The sequence below is a fragment of the Onychomys torridus genome, chromosome 4 (genome assembly GCF_903995425.1).
Source record: "Onychomys torridus chromosome 4, mOncTor1.1, whole genome shotgun sequence".
Classification (NCBI taxonomy): Eukaryota; Metazoa; Chordata; class Mammalia; order Rodentia; family Cricetidae; genus Onychomys; species Onychomys torridus.
In genome coordinates, this window is record NC_050446.1 from 119,877,140 (window position 1) to 119,898,598 (window position 21,459).

General features: G+C 42.2%; 1 protein-coding gene across 13 annotated transcripts in view; it reads left to right on the top strand.

Annotated features, from left to right (window-relative positions):
- The window catches only part of Ptprt (protein tyrosine phosphatase receptor type T), a 1,144,051-nt gene that overhangs the window by 938,660 nt on the left and 183,932 nt on the right, over positions 1 to 21,459 (top strand). For 8 of the 13 annotated variants that reach the window (XM_036185148.1, XM_036185155.1, XM_036185146.1 and 5 more), the window contains exon 14: positions 8,686 to 8,742. The exons of the other annotated variants lie outside the window; for them this stretch is intronic. In XM_036185148.1, coding sequence (XP_036041041.1) covers positions 8,686 to 8,742 — 57 coding nt within the window. The remainder of the gene's footprint in view (positions 1 to 8,685; positions 8,743 to 21,459) is intronic. 13 annotated transcript variants of the gene reach the window in all.

The following is a 21,459-nucleotide window of genomic DNA, read 5'->3' on the forward strand; positions in this document are numbered from 1 at the left end:
TTAGGTTGCAGCTTGAATCTTACTTGCTGAAGAGACCATCCTGACCACCAAAGTAACATACATTCATAAAATTTCCACTTTGATTGTAGAAGTCATCTCAACTTGCAAACATGCATGCTCTTGTCTGTATGTTTAATATTTACCATCCTGGTGGATGCCAAGTAACGTAAGTGTCTATTTTAATGATCACCGTGTCCCTAGATCTTAGCACACATTGATGCTCAATAATATTTGTTGAACAAATATAAGAATTCTTTGTCAAGTTAGTGGACAGATGAACAGATAGATATTTCTATGTATGAATGGATCAATGGATAGCTGATCCTAGGTTATTATTTTTATTATTTATCTGATCAATAGGTAGAGGGATCCTAGGTTATTATTTTTTTTCTTGTCCACTTTTTTTAAGTGTAAACTATATATCAGAACTGTGCTTTCAGAGGATAGAAGTAAGGTGAAGTAGAGGAACAGCTGTGTGATCTATCATTCCCACTAACAAAAAAGTAGGCCATTCTCTACTTGTGGTTCATGTGGACAAGAATTTCACTACTCCCTCAGGGAGCTCTTTCTACTTTGGACACACCAGTGGCCAGGAGTTCCTCTGGACACTTCAGTTGGAAACATCACTGTGCATTAGCTTCTTATAATTCCTGCTGATCAATCCTTGAGACCACATAATCTTATCTTGTCTCTTTTTAGAAAGAAAATTGACTTCCTATGGCCTGTCCTGCTGCTCTCTTGCTCGAATAGGGTCAAGCGGGTGCATACTTACCTGTCTTCTGGCAGTTGGTTGTAGCCACACTAGCCACCAGCAGGCAAAAGCAGCAGCCTCACCATTGGTACCAGCCTTTGGGAGAATGCAGCTGGCTCTGCAGACTCCTGCTGGGTGCGCAGGAGTGGCAGTTAGAAAAATCAGCTTTGATTTGATTTGCAAACTGAGCCGAGTCATTGAGACAAAATAAATCCGGAAACCCATAAAGCCATTTACAGAGTCGCTTTGCAGAAGACAGCTACAGTTTTAATCTAGTAAACACTCTAACGATCCCATTAAAGCAGCCCCCTTAGAGTAGGTGCTGAAGTGAAGCCTCAGAATAATGAAGCATGAGATAAGGGGCCAGTGTTACCAACAGCTGTCTTGTTCATTAAGGGTGGACTAAGACCATTGTCCAAAGACAATAGGCAAGAGGCATGGACAATGGCTTTTTGTAAATGTGCCATCTTTTGGCAAATCTAAGCATGAAGTGGGCCATTTCATTTAGCATTTTTCTCTCTGTAATGGATCCTCCCTCCTACAGGAACTGTCAGGGACAGTAAATGGCCCTTCTTTAGAGAGATGCCCTCATTTTGCAGATGCTAAGACTGGGGCCTTATTGGAACAGAAGGTGATATGTTCTTGACTTCCTTAGCCACAAAAGAACAAGCCACATGCAATACAGAAATCCAAGAGAGAGGTAAAAATTGGCTTCTCTAAGTAGGAAATTGCTAGCCACACTGGCCCAATTCTGCTGGAAAGGTTCTCTTGCATATCCTGGAAGTTTGCTTGAAATCATGATAATCAGAGACACCTGGCTTTAAATCCTGTCTCCAAGTTTAGTTGCTTATCCTCAGACAAGTAACTTGCCATCTTAGAGGCTACTGCATCACTTTTGGAGCAGGTATCATTAATTATTTCTATTATTCACCCAAGTATATGATAGATGATAGACAAGGAGCTTCTGTCCTTCCTGTGGCTGTACAGGTCTTGACTAGACATGCAGTCCTACACAGATCTTGGGTCACTGTAGAAGGCCACATCCCAGACCATAGTCATTTCTCATGCAATTTTATATATCCACCATGTGTCAGATGAACTCAGATTAGAATCAAAGTGGAGAAGCTGAAAGGGTGCAGAGATGATACTGCCCTTGGCCTTTGGCACTTGACATCTGACGGTTGAGTGCTTATAAAAATCATCCACAGAAATAATATATATATTTAGCCATGTATAGGATTTTCCTCATTCATTTATTAGCTTTTGGCATGGCACTGTTCTTTTCTCCAAACACGCTAAGCAGTATCAGAAGAGACCCAAGAACATACCATGCCCAAACCTAGTTATGGTGGCCGAACAGGTACATAATGAAACAGCAATTGTTAGAGGAAAATCTAAAGTTATATAGTTCAGTGAAAAAATCTTGGCTACTTTTCAGTCTTTTCAACTCTTTCAAACTGTGGGAAAAGAAGCTAAGGTGTGAGTTTGGGGAGTTGAGATACAGCATTGCTATTCTTTTGAGTCACCCCTACTTCTCAACCCCTAGTTGAGACCGAGGGATGAATATTCTGGGCTTGGGGTTGTATAATAAAACAAAGTCCCATTGACCTTTACCACCCTTTACTCTGCCCTGTTTCCATATATATCCTAAAATGCCAATGGAATAATATAGCTTTTTCTGAGGGTTGTATGAGAAGATGAAAGATTATATCATAAAGAACACCATAAAATAACCTAAAGGTCATGAAAAATCCTAACCCTTTCTTTAATATTTTTGTTGATGCAACAGCTGGCCTATTTCTCTGGTCTTCTTTTGTGGTTTTGTTCCTCTTTCTCCCTAGACTAGCTCAAATTGCATTCTTCCATACACACCTTCTCCACATCCAACTCAAGAAGGCCAAAGCTGGTACAACAGAGTCCAGGAAAACAAACACCAACACTAACTCTTGTCCTCCAAGTACATACCTGAAGAATTATCTGCTACAGACATGAGATACCTTTGTTGGCCTTTGCTCACATCTGTGCTTCCAAAGGATTTGTGTCTCTTAAAGAGGAAGGAGGGCCATTTAGACCCAGGAGGCAGGGATGGGGAAAATTTGCAATAGACTAAAGATACAGATTAGAAATAATAAGAATTTAAACCCCATCAATGGGCTCGCAAATAGAGAGGAGAGGGAGTTTCCAAAATTTAAACACCTGTGTGTTCTTGTATTGTGTGACTTTTCTTGATGAGATATGAGCCAACATCTGCTCACCTCAGATAAGGTACCAGTGGCAGATCAAAGAAATGATTTAACACAAATTTAGCTTAGTGAGCTGGTGAGGTTTTTTTGTTTTTTCGTTTTTTTTGTTTTTGTTTTTGTTTGTTTGTTTTTGTTTTGTTTGGTTTTGGTTTGGTTTGGTTTGGTTTTGGGTTTTTTGTTTGTTTGTTTGTTTTTGTTTTCTCAGTAACCATCAGAAGTAGGGGTGACTCAAAAGCAGGTGCATCGCTAAAAAGTCTACCCCTAGCATGGAGGAGAACTCATGAAAGCTGTGAGCCTGGAGCTGTCTGTGTGATGTGTGCATAGCTCTGCTGGTCAGAATCTCTTCTCCCCAGCAATTGTTACAGCTCACATACTCTTGGAGAACGGCTCTGTGGATCTTGTTTCAGGAGCTTCCTAAGATTTATAATTTCCATTTACTTCTTGAGTGTTAACAAGCCTCCTTCCAGGAGGAAACCTTCCAGTTGAGGAGATGAGCTACACAACAGCCAGTCATAGACCACTTTGAGTAGATGTGTGGTGATGTGAGTTACATCACATGTGTGATGAAAGACCTAAAGCCTAGCCCTCATCAGGTGCTAAATAAATAAATAAATAAATAAATAAATAAATAAATAAATAAATAAATACAAAACAATTGTTACTATCTCCACTCAAGAAATGAACCCATATAAGCTCAGGTCTCCAGTTATGCTACTCAGAGGGAACTCCATATCACTATTGAATTATTTTTTCCTATCATAGATTGGCTAAGATATTCCATGGATCACCAGTAGGATTGTTCATCTTCTATTTCTTAATCCTTCTCCACACCCCTTTTCTATTAATGATTGGTAAGTTTGTTTTCAGGTTGTAACAGGCATTGTATCTCTTCAGGGGTGTTTAAGTTAAGATCTGAAATCTGGAGCAGAAGATGAGGATGTGCAAGAAGGTCTCAGCTCCCTTAACTTCCATACTGAAACTAAGAGATCCATTTGTCTTCAAGCGTGTCTTCTCCAGGGCCAGCTGTAGTCCAGCAGTATCTCTCTATACTTGACATTCATTGCTTTGGAAGAGAAAAAAGTCAGAGGCACTCCACATTCTGGCTTTCTTTTTCCTTACAGGGTCTCAAATTTTCATTCATGGTTGCTTATGTACATAAATACACCAAATAGATCCTGTGAAGAGAGATGTGAGTCACAAACCCTCCAATTTTTAGAAAAAAACAGGTGATGCAGGAGAAGTAAGACATTTTCATCTCTTCTTCAAGTGGGTTAGTCAGGATAGAATAGGCTTTGCTGCAATAAAAAGCTAGAACCAAATTTCAGTATCTTAAATATCTCACTTAGACATGACTAATGTTTCCACTCCATGTCCTTGATGAGAGCTACTACATGAAACAGCTTGACCTCAAGGCGACTCTGTCTCTTCTGTAGATCTCAGAAGTGAAATGGTACTGGCGAACTGTATCATTTCCAGTTCCATGTACAGCACCTGCTCCTATTTCCATTTCCCTGTTCTGCTTAAATCCATAATCACACCTCTCCTCTGCTTCTCCACTCACTAGAAGAGCACCCATCCAGCCCTGTGGTCTTATGCCTGCTACCTGAGCATTACCCCAGAGTTGTATCCCTGGAAGGTAAAGTGAGGGGGCCTCCTCTAGGCTCTGCCAACTAAACTAAGGCTTGTGCTATTTTCCTAAAAATCATTTTTCAAGATGCCTATTATTGCCTTCACGTTTCAGGTAAAGAGCCTGGATTAGAAGTACATGCTATTTTCCAAGTGATATGCCTGGTGAATGAAAAATACTGAGCTTGAGTTTTATGTACCCAGTTAGCTTTTATTATTCGTTTATTAAGTGAAATTTCATATTGATATGTGGCCCTTTATTCTCTAGAGGTTTTGAAGTTCATCTTTGCGTTTGCACAGCATTAGATTCTGGGCCAGCAAAGGTACTTAACTGCTCTGAATCTCAATGCCAGCATCCACAGACTGGCAAGAGCAATGCCACTTATTTCACTGACCTAATATAAGAACCTAGTAAAGTAGTGCAGATCAAGTACTCTGTGTGGTACCTGACTGACAATAAACACTCAGCAAATGGTCAGCCCTGGAAGAGAGCTAACACACATACACCAATATAGCATAAGAAGGTTAAGGTGAATATTTGCCTGAAATGCCATTGGAGCAAGAAGGGGAATTCAAAACAAACAAAAAATCATAGTACAAGCTTTCTTAGAGTATATGGGCACAAAGCCAACCTTTGAAACAAGAGTGAAAATGATGACAGAGGATGATATGAGGGTTAGAAAGATTTTCAGAACAGGGGTAGTTAGGAGCAAGCGTGAGGTGAAAACGCGCTAGGGTTAGAGAGATACCTCAGCAGTTAAACAAGACAACTGTTCTTTTACTGAGTCCCAGCATGTAGATGTAACAGTCTTATTAAATTAGAAACACAGAGCCAAATGCAGAGTTAAAATCCAAGAGGTCAGAGCAATAGCTAAGAGCTGATACTAAAAGACCTTTCTTACCCTTTGCTGCCGCTGTTGTCCTTCCCCTCAGAAAGAGACCTACTTCCTGTGTATCTGTCTTTTTATTGACTTTCTGTTCTGCCTTCTCATTGGTTGTAAACCCAACCACATGACCTCCTCGTCACTGCTTGTCTATAAAGACCTCCAGGTCTTCTATGGTTAGTATTGAGATTAAAGGCATGTGTCTCCATGCTGGCTGTACCCTTGAACACACAGAGATCTGCCTGTCATGTGATCAGGATTAAAGGTGTGTGCCACCACTGCCTGGCTTCTGCTATGGCTTGCTATTAGCTTTGAACCCCAGGCAACTTTATTTATTAACATACAAATAAAAATCACATTTCAGTACAAATAAAATATCACCATACCAGCACCCACATCAGGTCACTCACAACTGTTTTCAACTCCAGAGCCAAGGGGATCTGATGCCTCTGGCCTTCTACCTGCACTGATGCACACTTACTCCCCTTATAAACAGAAGTATCATGCAAAGCCACTCAGCACTAAATATAGCCCCACTGTGTTCTCTCTCTCTCTCTCTCTCTCTCTCTCTCTCTCTCTCTCTCTCTCTCTCTCTCTTGCCTTCCCCTCTCCTTCTCCCTCTCTTTGTCCAGTGAGAGTCCTGGCTGGGAGTGCTTAAGCAGACTTCTTTTTCAGGAGGGTAACCTAGCTGCAGCCTCAACACTGAATGGCGGAGATGGACTAAGGCGGGAGCTAGGTTGCAGAAAGAATGGTTAAGAGACTGCTGATGGAGGTTATAAAGAGGTCTGAGTCGTGTCTTCCCCCAACCTGTTGTCTCTTCCTGACATGTGAGATCAGCAGCACCTTGTCTTACCCACCTCATGGGGCTGGGAGGAAAACAGACTAATAGGAAATATTCCCTTAGAACAGGGGTTAGCAACCTTTCCTATAAAAGACAAGGTAGTGAATATTTTCAATTTTGTAGGTCTTAAGATCTTTCTCCTCCCTATCAGATTTTCACCAAAATGCAAAGGCAATTGTAGAGATGCATAGGGGGACATTTGTATTAAAATAAAACTCTGAGAATGAAAAATTTGAATGTATGTAATTTTCATATAAATTGTAGTTTTATCTCTTTGCTGTGATAAAACACTCTGGCCAAAATCAAGTTGTGGCAGGAGTTTGTTTCAGCTCACAGGTTACAGTCCATCATTATAGAAAGCCAAAGCAGGAACGTGAAGCAGAAACTGCGGAAGAGCACTACTTGCTAGCAGGCTCATGCTTAGTGGGCATTCTGATATAGCCCAGACCTCTTGCCTAGAGAATGATGCTGCCCACAGAAGACTGAGCCCTCCTGCATCTGTAACAATCAGGACAACCCTCACAGACATGCCCATAGGCTGTTCCAATCTGAACAAGTGCTCAATTCAGACTCCCTTTTCAACTGACTCTAGGTTATGTCATGTTGACAGTTAAAGCTAGTTAGAAGAGCATACTGCAAAATATTAGTCATCTTTTTCCTGTACCTCTTTAAAAATCTAAGAACCATTTTTACCATATACATACACAGGAACTAGCATAGATACCAGACTTGGACCACAAACCCACCACTGACTTAGAAAGTGCTTTGGAAAGGACAAAACTTCATGTTTTTCAGAACGGAGTGTTATGATCACTGTGCATGGGTGGTTAACTTTTATAGTTGTCAACTGGCTGTTAGTCAAGCTTGCATCTTGTATCATTTTGGAAGTAATGTATTTTTTGTTTATCACCTGGTCTGGGATAACCCATCACTCTCACCATTTTGAATAAAGATCTCGTGCAGTTTTGCTGATAAATGACCAGGTCTGTGACTGAGGGTGTAATACTTGCTGGGATTTTTGTGTCACTATCTTTAGACACTTGTAGGGACAGGGACATTAAAACTAGACAAACCAGGCTTTGAATACAGCCTCTGCTAGTTACTGTTTTTGTGACCTTGACAAAGCTGTAAAATTTCTGAGTCACCATTTCTTCATTCATTCATTTACCCAACAAATATTCATCGAGTACCTACTATGTGCCAGGTGCAGAGGGCCACAGAAACACATTAGTCAATGAGACACAACATTTACCTTCAAGAGACTACAGGGTCAAGGGGAAAGCATCCACTCACAATAGGAAGAGGTTGCTGCAGTAAGAAAGGAATGTTAGGATATTATGGGAAGACAAAGGAGTCATATCTGCTCCAAATGCAGGACCCTTGAGGGAAGATCCAAGCTGATTCCTGATAGGTTAGTAGTTGTCTCCCAGGGGAAGAGGCAGGCAGGAATCCATGCCTTATGAGTGACTGACCCAGGCATGGTCTGTAGACAAGCAGCTGGGGCTGTTCATCATGAGAAAGTGTTTACATGCTGGCAGCTGAGCAGAGAATAAGGTGGTAGGAGTATAGAGGAATGAGTATGGCAAGGAAAGCTGGGAAGTCATCACTGATGGTCTGTGAGCTGTACCAAGGGCTTTGAGGTTTACCTTTCTTTGAAGACAGTGAGGATGATGATATGTTTCTATCAAATGGTAGAGACTCAGCAGGAGGGGAGGAAGACTAGAACAGTGAGCCCATATGAGGCTGTTTAAATAATCCAAATGCAAAATAAGAATGGCTGGAGAAAGTGGGACTGAAAATGGAGAGAAGGGGGCATCTTGACAAGCTTTTCTGGAGCAGAATCTGTAAGAGATGGTGACCTGTTCTAAATGGGAAGTCATGTAAAAGAAGGATAGACGATGGACACCCTTACTAATAGGGGTGGGGGTAATCACTCAGATTTCTACCCGGAGATGCTATGTGGGTAGTGGCACCATTTACAAAAACTAGAAAGATCAGGGGAGATGCACTTGGGTTGGAGAAATGACAGATTCATTTGTAATGCCACTGACCTTTCTAGTTGTCCTATTTCTTAGGAACACTGTACATGAGGTACTTGGTAGAGTACATGATATGTCATGCGTGCTTGATAAATGGTGACTCCTACTCTTTCATTATTTAAGAAAAATCTATTTCAGGCCCCTGTTTTGGTAAATCATGATGTTCTTTTGTTGTTCAGTACAAGCTCTTTTTTAGAGCCAGAAGAATTAGTCTTGCTCATTGTACCACATGTGTTCATGTGTGTTTCTTTCTCTCCTTCTCTTCTGCATGCTGCCTGGGGATTGGCTTCCTTGTGGTCAGCACCAATGGGCAGCGCCCAGGTGACCCCGGGGACTCCACTCTGCCTCCTCACCACAGGTGATCACCAGAGCCCTGGGCAGGAGGGAGGGAATGGTCCATGGCCCATGCTCTGTGGGTTCTGCAGGCCAGATGCACAGAGATGAACTGACAGTTCTTCCATCGCATCCTCCCATCCATCCATTCATCCATCTAACCACCATTCTCTCCACCTACCTATTCATACATCCCTCTGCTTATCCATTCACCCATTCTACCTACTATGTACCAGGCATTGTTCTAAGTACCGAGGAATACAATAAGAAACAACAAAGACAAGTTCTTATGCCTTAGCTCATTGATAAAAAGACAATATAAATAAATGTGCAGTTCTCACTAATGCTAACTAAGGAGAAGTGTAAACACATGCACACACACACACACACACACACACACACACACACACACACACCTGGAACTAAAGAAGTGTTTCACAGGAGAAATGGCAACTGAGTTGTTGTCTGAGGGTGGGAGAAAGCTGACTTAACAGGCTGTTCTTAAGTAATGAATAGGTTTGATCACAACCTCAGCTCTACCATTGGCCCTGGTACATCCTTTAGATGTGACTGGCCCCACTTTTCCTTTCTATTAAGAAGGAATAATAGTACTTGTCTCTTTAGGAACACATATTGGCTTTATGAACTCTACATATTCAGATTCCTCTGAAATTGCATTCTAAGACTAAATAAGATACTAAATGTCAAAGAAGCTGGAACAGAACCCAACCTAGTGTAAGTATTTGTTTGGTATAAATGAAAGCCTTTTCCCTCAAACACAGCATAGGCAGAGTTTATTTCACAGAAATAGACACACTTATTCAAAAGATACAGAGCCCACCCACCAAAAGCCAGTGCCCTTTCAGAACATGGAAAGGAAAGATAACCTGCTCATCACACCTCTCCTTCCTCAAGAGTCCCCTTCTGACCAATGGAAAGCTTCTTGAGAGATTTCACATATTTTCCCACAGTCTTTATCAAAGTTCTTGCCTGTTGCAATCACTGACTGCTCTGTTAATAGTGGTGAGACATAAAGTGTAGCCACCAAGGATAATGTGAGCTCTTTCATTTGCTCCACCCCCTTCCCAAACTCTGTTACATCACTTGACCCTGTGATGGGGATTCTGGTGCAGATTATCCATTGAGAGATGCGCTCAGACATAAAAGACATAGATATAGGAGAGGACAAAGGAAATGTGTGGCCTGTGTTAGTTAGAACCCTGGGGCTGGGGTGTCTCTGGAATATGGTTGTTACAGAGGTTGGCCCCGTGTGCTAATAACCATGCACTGTCATGAGTGTGCACAGCCTTCTAGAGAAGTGGATACCTTCTCCAGAGTAGGAGGTATCTATGAGCTGTTTACAGCCAACATCTATAGTAGCTTCGAGTAAATACACCAGTCAAATAAAGGAGATGTAGGCAGAACCTTGGTAGCATTCACTGTGGCAATGTGTTGGTCCCATTATTTGTATTGCTGTAAAGCACCACATTTCAGTGTGTCCCTGGCAATACTACAAATATCTCATCTTAGCCACCCCTTGATTATAGACACTTAACATCCTGGATAGGCTTATTTTTTTACCTTGGAAACCAAGTATGATGTTTATTTCATATTGTCATATTAAAGATTGAATTTAGCAACCTCACAGAAAGTCCCACACACTGGCAGCACATAGTAGGTCTTCATAAAATGGCAGTTCCCCCCCTTCTCTAAAACAGGCCCACCAAACTCACCCTTCCTCGAGAGAAGCAAGTCACAGATAGACACATGAGAGCATGCACAAAGGCAATGAGAGGAAAGCGACACTTGCCACTGTCCCCAAACCAGATTTATGGGGAAAGAGTGCCTCCCTGGAGTGTGTATGAGCAATTCCACTTATGCTGGCCATTGTTCTCTGGACTCTATTCAAGTCAAACAGTGAGATGATGTTTTCTTTAAACAGGGCCAATCACGTATCAGGAACATTTGTTCTTACCTTTCGCCTTCTGAGGCATCTGAATGTTCCTCCTCTGACAGGTTTATTTTATTGTGCTCCATTTATTCCCACCTATTTCCCAGCTTCGTTTGATGGGTGAGATGTTTTTTTTTTTGTTTTTGTTTTTTTTTTTTTTTCTCAGAGCATGCTGTCCCTTTCAAAGGGTGCTTTTGTTAATGCCCATTCTCTGGTGGCAATAATAGCTGATATAAATAATAACTGCCTGGGTATGAGTGATGGGGATATTGGGCTATAAGTTCAGGTGGCTGTTTCCATAGCAGCTCCAGCATGGTGATATGCTCAGCCATCTGATGTAGCATGGATGGCATAGGCTTTTCAATGGGTGGAGAATGATTTCAGCTCTCAACTTGGCCACTTTCTGGTCTGGTGATTTGGGTAAGTTACTCTTTGTTGAATTTGATCTCCTCATGTGGAGAAGTGGGATTAATCAGACCTATCTCCAGGGTGAATAAAAAGAACTAAGTGTTATTAATGTGTGAGTGTCTCTGTCCAGTTAATTCTTCAGGTGTCCCTGAATCACTAGGCTCCCTTCAAGGAATCCCTACTCCAGACCAAGGCTTCTGGCCGTGGTACAGTTGACATCTGGGGCTGGATTGTTCTTAATGGCTGCAGTCAAACCTACATACTGTGGGATGTTTAGAGAACTCCCCTCCTCTACTCACAAGAAGTCATTAGCATGTCAACCCCAATTGTCACAACCTAATATATCCAGACATTCTCAGATGTCCCCTAAGGAACAAAATAACCCTCTACAAATAGCTTTTTAAAAGCTCCAGAGCATCACTGTTCAATAGAAATATAATTTGATTGGTGGATATAATTTCTAATGTTTGAAATCCCATTATGAAAATAAAAGAAACTTGAAATTGATTTTAATAATATAACTTATTTCATCTAACATGCCCAAAATACCATTTAATAAGTAATCAATATTTTACAAAACTATTAAATGGAAGATATTTCACATTCTTGTTTTTGTACCACTTGATAGCTGATTTTTTTTTTACATTTAGAGTGTGTCTTGATTCAGATGCTATGTTTTAAACAGTTAAAATGAAAGTAATACTAAACTTGAGGGCAAAAGAAATGGCTTAGTCAGTAAAGAGCCTGCCATACAAGCATAGGGACCTGAATTTGTGTCCCCAGAACTGAGATGACAACCTGATTGGAGAAGCTCACTCCCATAATCTCAGTAATAAGAAGTAAAGGAAGGTAGATCCCTGAAGCTCAATGGCTAGCTAAACTTGCTGAATCTAGAAACTTCAGATTCCAAAGGGACCATGTCTCAAAAAAACCTTAGTTAATGACAATTGAGGGAGACACCAATATCAACCTCCAGCCTCTACAAAGAAACCTATATAAGTACATTCTTTCACACACGTGTATATGCACTGACACCACCAGGTACACACATACCACATACACCGCACACACACACACAAACACAGACACACACACACAGACAAAAATTATATGCAGCATGTAAACATGCTTTTCATTGCATCCATTCTAAATTTTAAAATAATTGAAATAAAATAGCCTTAAAATTCAGTTCCTTGACCTCACTTCAAGTATGAGATGATATCACACATGGCTCAGTGAGTACCATTTGGGACAGCACAAATGTACAGATGAAATGTGCCTTTACCGTCTTGGTCCCTTCTTAGGGAGGAAACAAGCAAATGAAGAGAATCCAGGTTCTGTAACTATTCATGGGTGTTTCTATTTGTTCAGTAATATGTTTGGTTGTTCAAAGTGCATGTGAGGATGTATTAAGTAGAGACCTGAGAATTTCCCATGAAGAAAAAATGAAGCAAATCTTCCCTGGCCAAGCCTGGACATTTTTCTCTTGAAGGTTGACCTGAGAATACAGTGGACAACTGACTAGTCCATTAACATTTCACCTGCAAGAACTTATCTAGTCCAGCCCCACCAGTGCAGAAAGAATGCCTCATCTCTCCACCCTTTTCTATCTCAACCAGGCTTCTGCCTCTATACCCAGGTGGACATGGTCAGTACCCAGTCAGAGGCCAGAGTGGAGGAATTAAAGGTTGATCTCCAATAACATTTTGTTCTCACTGCCTAGGCCATGATCAATGCCCATTGTTAATTTGTTCACAAGAAGGACTTTAGCCCAAGCCTTCTCCTGAAGCCCAAAATATATTTGTTTTAACCGGAGGACCTTAAGAAAATAGCCCCACCTTTGTGAAGCCCAGATTCCTCATTTACAAAGCAGTTGAGTTCTGGTCTGGCTGGTCTAGTCATGATGAGGTACAACTGGAGACATGGATGTAGCCCTAGCCAAGGCTAGGAGGTACTGAGAGAATACTGGCTAGACTTCCCTTGGCACTCATTTCTTTTCTGTGTATCTCATGCTAAAGTTATTACTATTGCTTCTTCATTGGGGTCTTGCTATGTGACAAGATTCAGGTTCCAATGATACTTAATTGGAGGTGCTCAGCAACAGTCCTTAGAATAATGGTGTTTCAGGAACATCCTAAGCCTAGGTACAAAGAGCTGTGGGCTTTGGAACAAGACTATGTGGGCAGAATAAAGACAATGAGACATAACAGCTACCTCCTAGAGTCACTGACTGGGCCCTGCAGCCTTGAAACCCCTGAGGCTGAGACAGCTCACCCATGGAGCTCATGCTGCTGGTGGCAGCAAACAGATGGTATGAGAACAGGAGCCGGAGGCAGAGCTGGGCAAAGCTGCATGCTGAATACTCACCATTCTGGATGTGCTTGGTGAGGAAAGGAGAGGCAGACTCTGGGAAGATCTCAGCTTCGGAGACCAGCCAGAGAGTTCTAGGGGGCTGATGGTATCAAGGAAATCTGACAGTATGATAAAAATAAAAGCAACAAAGTGAATAATGTATGTCCCATGCTTCATACATGTTATGGGAAAATGCTTGGCGTTTCACTTTATGAGCTCATGTAAAATTTCCCAAATCTCTACTAAGTCAGGTGCTGTTCTGGTTTTACAGCTCAGGTGTCTGAAACTTAAGTGACTTAAAAAAGAAAGATCACAGAACTTGGAAAGGATGGTACCAGGATTCAAACCCAGGCCTCTCTAGGCAGTCCCAAGTTTATTCACCACACCATCTGCCAATCTTAGTGAGCACCTATGATGAGCCAAGTCCTGGAGATGCTCCAGCAGAGTGACTTAGGGCTGTGTCTCAAAGGCCACATGATTTCAGAGCTGTTGTTCCATTTCTTTATCTGCAGAACAGAAATACTAACATTGCCTAACTGTAGAGAGAACAAGGGAGATAGTCTCCCTTATCTTACACATACATTGCTGTTATGAAAACCTAAACCCGTTTTATAGAGAAGAAACTGAGACCCAGAAAGGGCCAGGCAAATGGGCAAGCAGCAGCTATGGCCAGGCAGCAGCTAGGATTTCTGGGACAAGTGAAGAAGAGGGAGGGAGGTCGTAACTATCAAGGCCTCTGGCTAGAGGCATCTGAAGAGCCAAATAGCACTCATAAATCCTGGCACATAATGAAGCTGAGATAGGGCTAAAATGCTGGACCCCAATTGCACAATAAGCCCAACTTGTCACCCAGGGCAAGAGGTGAGGACAAAGAGCTAAGGAGACATAGTGCTAAGATCCCTTGGACCTCACACCCCTCCATTCAACCTGTTTCTTAGTTGCTATCAGCAAACACCAGGACTGTGCCTGCAGGTTAAGGTCAGAGACCCCAGTAGCCGGTCAGAGATACTGAATGAAGAGGGCTTTCTTTGGTTCTGCTCTTAGGCCGCATGTGGGACTCCAGAACTTGATGAAGTCAAGCAGACACTGTCTTTATTTGTGGTCTATTCAAAGTATGACAAGAAATGAGGCAGTTGGCCCATTATTTTTGCTGCATTTTCTTTTACCAACCTCTCAACTGAATATGTAGACTTTGTCCAGACAAGACATACTGAGTTCTGTCTAGTAGCACTCAAATGCTCATTCTGCCTTCGAAACAGCAGTTAGTTGGGGGAACGTCTATGGCTGAGGTTTTCATGACGCCATTTCACTTGTGGGGTATTCCTGTCAGGCCAAGGAGAAATCAGGCCATAGTCTTGTACTCAAACCACCATCAAATTCAGATTCAAAAACCCGGTGTTGTCCATCTCCCCTCTCTTTCTCCATCTTTGATATCTGCCATCACGTCTGGAGGATGCTGCCTCTAGGATGGCTCCTGGGTCTCTCTCCTTCCTCTCGGCAGTGCTCTGTCTGAGACTACTGAAGTCTTACTTCAGTGAGTGCTGTGCCTTTCTGGTTGGTAGAGCTATCTTCCCATTCCTCCTCTTCAAGTGGGTCCTCCCCACAGATGCCCAAGTGATCCTTCAAAAAGAAGAGTCAGATCCTGATTAACACATGCCCCCAGCTTCCCCTGCACTGTGGGATGGACACCTAGTCTCTGCCTTCTTCATCTCTCTGACTTTATTTCCTCCTTTGCTCTTTTTATCTCTTCCATACTGATCACATAAGTACTTGCCTTTCTCACCTCCTGTCTTCCTTTGCTGGCATGCCCTCCTGTGGTCTGTCTGTCTAAACCTATGGGGGATCTGCAAAGCCTATTATCTCAGAATCTACAGGAAATGGTCAGCTGCCTCCAGCCCTGAGTGAGGGTTATGCTTCTACTTGGCACAACCCACCCATAGCTTAAGCTTATCTTGGAGCTGCTTAGATTCTGTCAACTTTTTCCTTCTTCTCAGCAAATATGCAAGTGGTTTTGCTCTTAGCCTCATGCATGTACAGTCATATCGAAGGGTAAGAGGTTAAGGCTAATAAAGCATGTGCCAGACACAGTGTACTGTGTCTGTCCTCCTGTCCCTCTTTCTGCCTCTACATAGTGACACTTCATACATCTTACCCAACATGGTTTTTTCCCAATTTTGTGAGAACCATTGTGAGTCCCTGGGCACTGATTTTTCAGCCTACTAAGAACTCTTCAAGGTCTAATATACCAAGCCTCCCACTTGTGCTGGGCCTGCTGAGCCAAGAAGTCATGTGTGAGCAGAGTCATGGGGAGAGACTTGGTGTGTCAGTGTGACCAGCATTGGCCATTCTCTCAGCTCTAGGCCCACCTCTACTCTCATTAGCCCACCACCTCTACTAATAGAAGAGCTGGATTCTCACCCTTCCTTTGGGGAAAGGGAATAGATCTGTTTTAATCCAAAACACACTGATTCAGTGTTTCCATTTTTAAAAGCCATGATTCATGGGCTAGAAAAAAAGGAAACACGTTCATGGTGAATTTGACTGGAATCTCAACAATTGCTCCCCTGCTCCTTGCTGCTTTATCACCCTCACTTGGGTTAGTTGAGCTAATCTGAATTCCATGCTGCCTGTTTTCTGGCTCCCCTCTCTGATCCTGCTCACACTTCCTCTAATCCTTGTTATGGATTTCTCCCTCTCTTCAGGGTACCTTCTCTCTTCTCCAAGTCCTCTGATGCCTACTGAAAACTTCATGTTGCAGAGGCGTAATTTGGACTAAGCTTCCCCAGCTGGCAGATATTTCTTGGTCTCTTTTCCCACTTCCTGCTCCTTTGAGTCAGGTAGCACAATCATCCCTTGAGGGATTTGTCTAGAGTTGTTTAGAAAAATAAAAGAACTTGCTTTTGAATAAGAGCCTTGTCCCCAGTGCACCTTGCGATGCTGTTCAAGCAGAAAACCAGGGCATCTTAACTGTCCTGAAGGCCCATATTCTCTTTAGACTGTGTGTGGGCAAGAAGTTCTCTCTTCTCTTTTGGTATGCTGTCAGTGGGCCATGACCTCAGACAGTGTTTGCCCTTTACTTAGTGAATTTCTAAGATCCCTATCCTGTCTACATCCCATCAATGGGCTGCTTGTAGCATCATGACTCAATTAAGTGGTATGTCAAATTGTGTCTCCCAAAAGATATGTCGAAGAGGCAACCCCCAGTAACTGTGAGCATATATTTATTTAGCAAGAAATATCTCCACAATGTGATTAGTTAAAGTGAAGTGAGAAAGTAGACCTTAAGCTAGTACAACAGAAGAGGCAAGTATCACATGAAGACACACTCAGGAAAAACAGTGCAATGATAGTCTAGGCTAGAATCGTCCATCTTCAAGGTATGGAATCCCAGGACTGAAGACCAGGAGCAAGAAGAAATGAGGAAAAGGCTTCATGATCTCTGGGAAATGTGTCCCTAGTGGCATGTCCATTTTGGACTTCTAGTCTCTGGAAGTATAGGAATCCATCTCTGTTGTTTTAAGCTACCACATTGTTATCATAGCTGTAAAAGCTCATATGCTTAACAACACCATGAACTTGACCTTGGGGCAGTGGTCTGTGGTTGAATCTCAAGTGGAGAGATCTCCCCTGTGAAGAGATCACAACCAAGCATCAATATATGAAAAAGTCTCTGTGACCTACCCATCTCTCCTCTGGTGTACCTTCATTTGTTATATTATACATTTAACTAAACTAGTCTCCTCTCCATGGCTCAGACTCTTACCTTTCTGGTGTAGTTTCTGCCATCCACATGTCACTAGTCATGGGATTTGCTATTGGCCTTCCCCGCCTCAGCCTTTGCTTTACAGTCAAGACATAGGTCACTTGCTTTCCATGCCCTGAGGTTATAAAGCCTACAAACCATTCCTAGCTGGCTTTTGTACTATCCTACACTGATCCTAGGAGGGCTTCACTTGCTGCACAGTTACCCTGGCTCCATGCTCAATTTCATAGCAAGAATTATAACCAACTCACTGTGGCAATGTGCTCTCTCATGCCAGCTGCCTGAGAAAGTCTAAAGGGACTACTGCTTTGCTGCAGGGCATCCTAAAGTGTGTGGTTTCCCTCCTACATCTGTTCTTTACACTATAGTCTTAATCCCCAGTGCAGGCTGTGGGTTCTCCTGTTGGTGATAGCTACATGGCTTTGAACTCTGGTCTCCATGGTTCAATGAACAGATTCAATGAACTGCAAGCAAGAGGCAGTTCTTGTAGAACCATAGGACACCAGTGTGGGGATAAGAAAGAGGAAGATGCTGGACTGTGGCAGGGTTGCCTGCCATGTGTGTGACACCACAGACAACATGTGGAAATCAAGTGTGTAGTCTAGTTTTGCATAAACAGAACTGTGCATGCAATCTTCCAAGACATATTTCTGTGTGAGCATCCAGTATGTGAGAACATTTTCAGTTTACAATTTCCTTTCCCACCAAGAAGTGACTCCCATGATGGCAGGATTATTTCTTCGTTAACTCTCATGTCCATCACCTCATAGTACCTACTATCATTGCTATAATTACAGCATCTCTCAGGTTAGGCCACATCCAGGAAATGTCTAGGACCTCCCCTTTGTGACTGAGGGTTGAATTGGTGCTAATGAGTATAATCCATTTGGAGGTTACTTGAGTACTCTAAGTCCATGACCCTGATCTAAATTTTGTTTCTGATCAAGGTCAAAGCATAACTCTAGATAGCATTTGACCTCTCTCCATGGATACAGACTGCCAGATCCTAAATCTAAGGCAAAGGCTGATGCCTGACCCCTGCTTTGGATTTAGCTCCTCTTCATTACATCCTAATTGTTAACTTTGACTATAACTTGACCTTTGTGAACCTAGTTTACAAAGTGTATCTTCTTCCTGGTTTTGGAAACAGCTTTGTACCCAATTGTAATTTAGCTTAGGTCTTGTTCTGGCAGCAGATCAAATCTGTTCTCTAAATTTGTTCCTGGGTCTTGGCAATGCAGGTAGGCTAGACCTCTCCAGGACTCAAAAGAACAGGTGGAGTCATCTGGAGATATAAGGTATTTCCAGCCCTTGCTCTTCTAGGGGGGTGTCAATCATACTTATGTACAGAGTCCACTGCATATGAATACTTTTAAGAAAGTCAAGTGCTGAATTTTAATACATGAAAAATATTTTGTGATAGAGGCGTTTTCTTGCATGCAGAAGAGAGTCTCTTAAGGACCTACCTCATTGCACCATCTTATAGAGCCACTCACAACCAAGTTAGAATCTGACCTGTGGAAAACATTCATTATGCAAAACAAAGTCCACCTAGAAACACGAAGTCAGGAGATGCATGAGATGAAGCAGAATCAGCACTAGGGGAGCAATTTATTTGAGTGGCCAAAGGGCTTTCAAACAATCAATTAAAGTGATCCTCATCTCACAGGGTGCTAACCTCCATTTAAGACTGAAAATGAGGGCACCTCTGTCAGCACTATTTAGCAGATTTAGTTGTACAGGCTATGATGAAGTCACTTTTAACCTCTTAGGACTGGCTAGGTAATGTTGAAGGAGTGTATGATATTAGAAATGTGCATCTGCTTTACACCTAACTCAAGACTTATTAAATTACTTTCTGCAGCAAGTGTAGAGCTATCTGTGAAAAACTTTGTCTCTGTGGTGTTTTCCAGCTACCTGACATTGACTCCAAGTTAAATCTTGGCTAAATGCAATTACTGTCATATGATGAATTGAGGCAATTTATTTATTACTTGCAAAACATCTTAGGTGATGTCACTTGAAAGAAGAATAGAATAATCCTTCTTAAGTACTCCATTATCAACCCAATCCACTGAGTGAGGAGGTTCTGTTCTGTGGTGGTGGTGGGGGGAGGGCATATAGCAATATAAAAAAAAATTGACACCAACCTCAAATAATGGGTATTGGAAACAACACAGAAAGTGCTCACCTAAACTTGAGCTAACATGTCTCTCTATGGATTAAAATGAGGTGCTTTGGTTGCTAAATATCAAGAAAGGTTTTAGTAAGAAAGCCCAGAGATTAATAATGAAACTAAAGTCAGAATATTAGGCACTTTGAAATGGTGGTTGATATACAAGGGAAGTGAAAAGGAAAAGAGAAGTTAAGTTGAAAAGGTCAGGTTTAAATATCACTTGAGCAAAGCCTGTATAATTTAGCTCATATAACAAGATTCACATGACATGTTCATCAATCCCTTGGATATTAGAATAAGGTGTGCTGGTTAGAGGGCACAAAGAGAGAATCTTCAAGCAAAGGAAGGTATGAAATGGAATTGCTCGGTATAGCAGGTGGCAGACCCAAATACCTGTGGCAGGTATTTATACAGAGTTGGTTTGATCTAGCTGGTTGAAATAAGATTCTTGATTTCCTTAGTATCATCTCCCCCTAGCTTCTAGGTATCTGACGGAAAACAGCCAGTTTGGGGCTGAGCAAGCTCTCTCTCTATTTAGTTAAGAAGTGGCAGAATAGAGTAGCAGTTTAATAAGAAGAAGCTCGGCATCCGACCTCCAGGTTTTGTAGGCTTTGCTGTCAGCTGCTGTTACCTGGTCTCTTGGAGCTTCAGTTTTATCATCTTTGAAATGATAGCAGAACATATTTCAGAGTTTCAGTAAGGCTCAAAGAGGGAATTGGAGGTAACAGGCTTAACACATGGCTGTAGTTTAAACTCGACTGTCCAGTTTATAGTTAATTATATTAGTGTTTTACATGTTGTCATGAATCCTGCTCCTATCGACTCTTATGTTGCCATCTTCTGGAAAGCCCCAGTGTAACATGTAGCTACCATACAAGCCAATCATATTTCTTCTTTGCGGCCCTGACTTTGCTGAAATCAAAACACAGTAGGAGACATTCTTCAGATATATACATCCAAGCAACTCAAAAGCAGCAAGGAGTGGAATATGGGATCACGCACTCATAGAGAGCCCATGTTGGCCCTTTGCCCATCTAATCTATGTCTGTTCTTCTATATTATCATGTCCTGCTTTGACATCCAGGTATTCCCTGCAGGCTTCCTCTCCTGGACCATCATGCCTGTGACTTCTGGGCTTATCCAGAGGAAGACCCCAATTAGAGCTGGAAGAGAAAAGTCCTGGAGAAGCTCCCTGGTTTAGCTTCAGCTCTTCCTTTGTCAGTTTGTGTCTGTCCCGGGAGTCTAATTCCCCCAAAGGTTTCCTGCAGTTCTAGCTCTTGTCCTCTGGCTGATTCACTACCTTCTGTTTCTCCTGTCTGGGGTGGGGAGTAGCTTCCTGATAATTTCACTCTCCACTCCCCAGTATCCTCTGATCCTGAGTACCAATCCCCTGGTACAGTGGCTCCCTTTAAAAGGTTTGGAGTTGCCTCCCTTTTCCTGGTTGGCTGCTGACTGATGTGGAACCTGTGCTGGTTTCTAATTATCATCCCTTCCCTTTATGAGTAGGAAGGGTTGGGGGAACCTGATTTAATCATCTAGTCTATACTTTTTCCCTGCATCAACATCACACTCACTAGTGGAAAAAAAATCTGAAATACACATCTTTTTCATTAAAAAAAAAAGTCTGCAATAACATTTGTTTCTCCCCAGGCTTCCCGCTCCCCTCCTGTTCACCACAATTTCTACCCTCAAAGGCTGCCAAAGTAGTTCATGATCACAATTACAAATACTTTGAATGCTTTGGGAGGCAATTTGTAAAGTCTAGAGGCTTGAATCTAATGAAGTAGCCAGATGCTCTCTCACCAACTTGTTTCCTATCTTGGACTTCAATTCCATCTTAAAATAGCCTATCGTTTAGAGAATTCACTTCCAGCCAAGTCAAGCGCATATATAGTGCATACCTGACTTTAGCAGAGCCGGGAAGTTACCCAGCTTCCTTATCTGTTCCCTGTTGTCTCCACTTGGCCAAACATCCCTAATCAGAGATGCCTGCTATGCTTAAAACCTTCCCTGGCACAGTAGTAGCAGCTCAGAGTGAGGGTTTCACAAAGGTTTTTCACTGCTGGGTGCCAGATACACGCGAAGCCAAAGT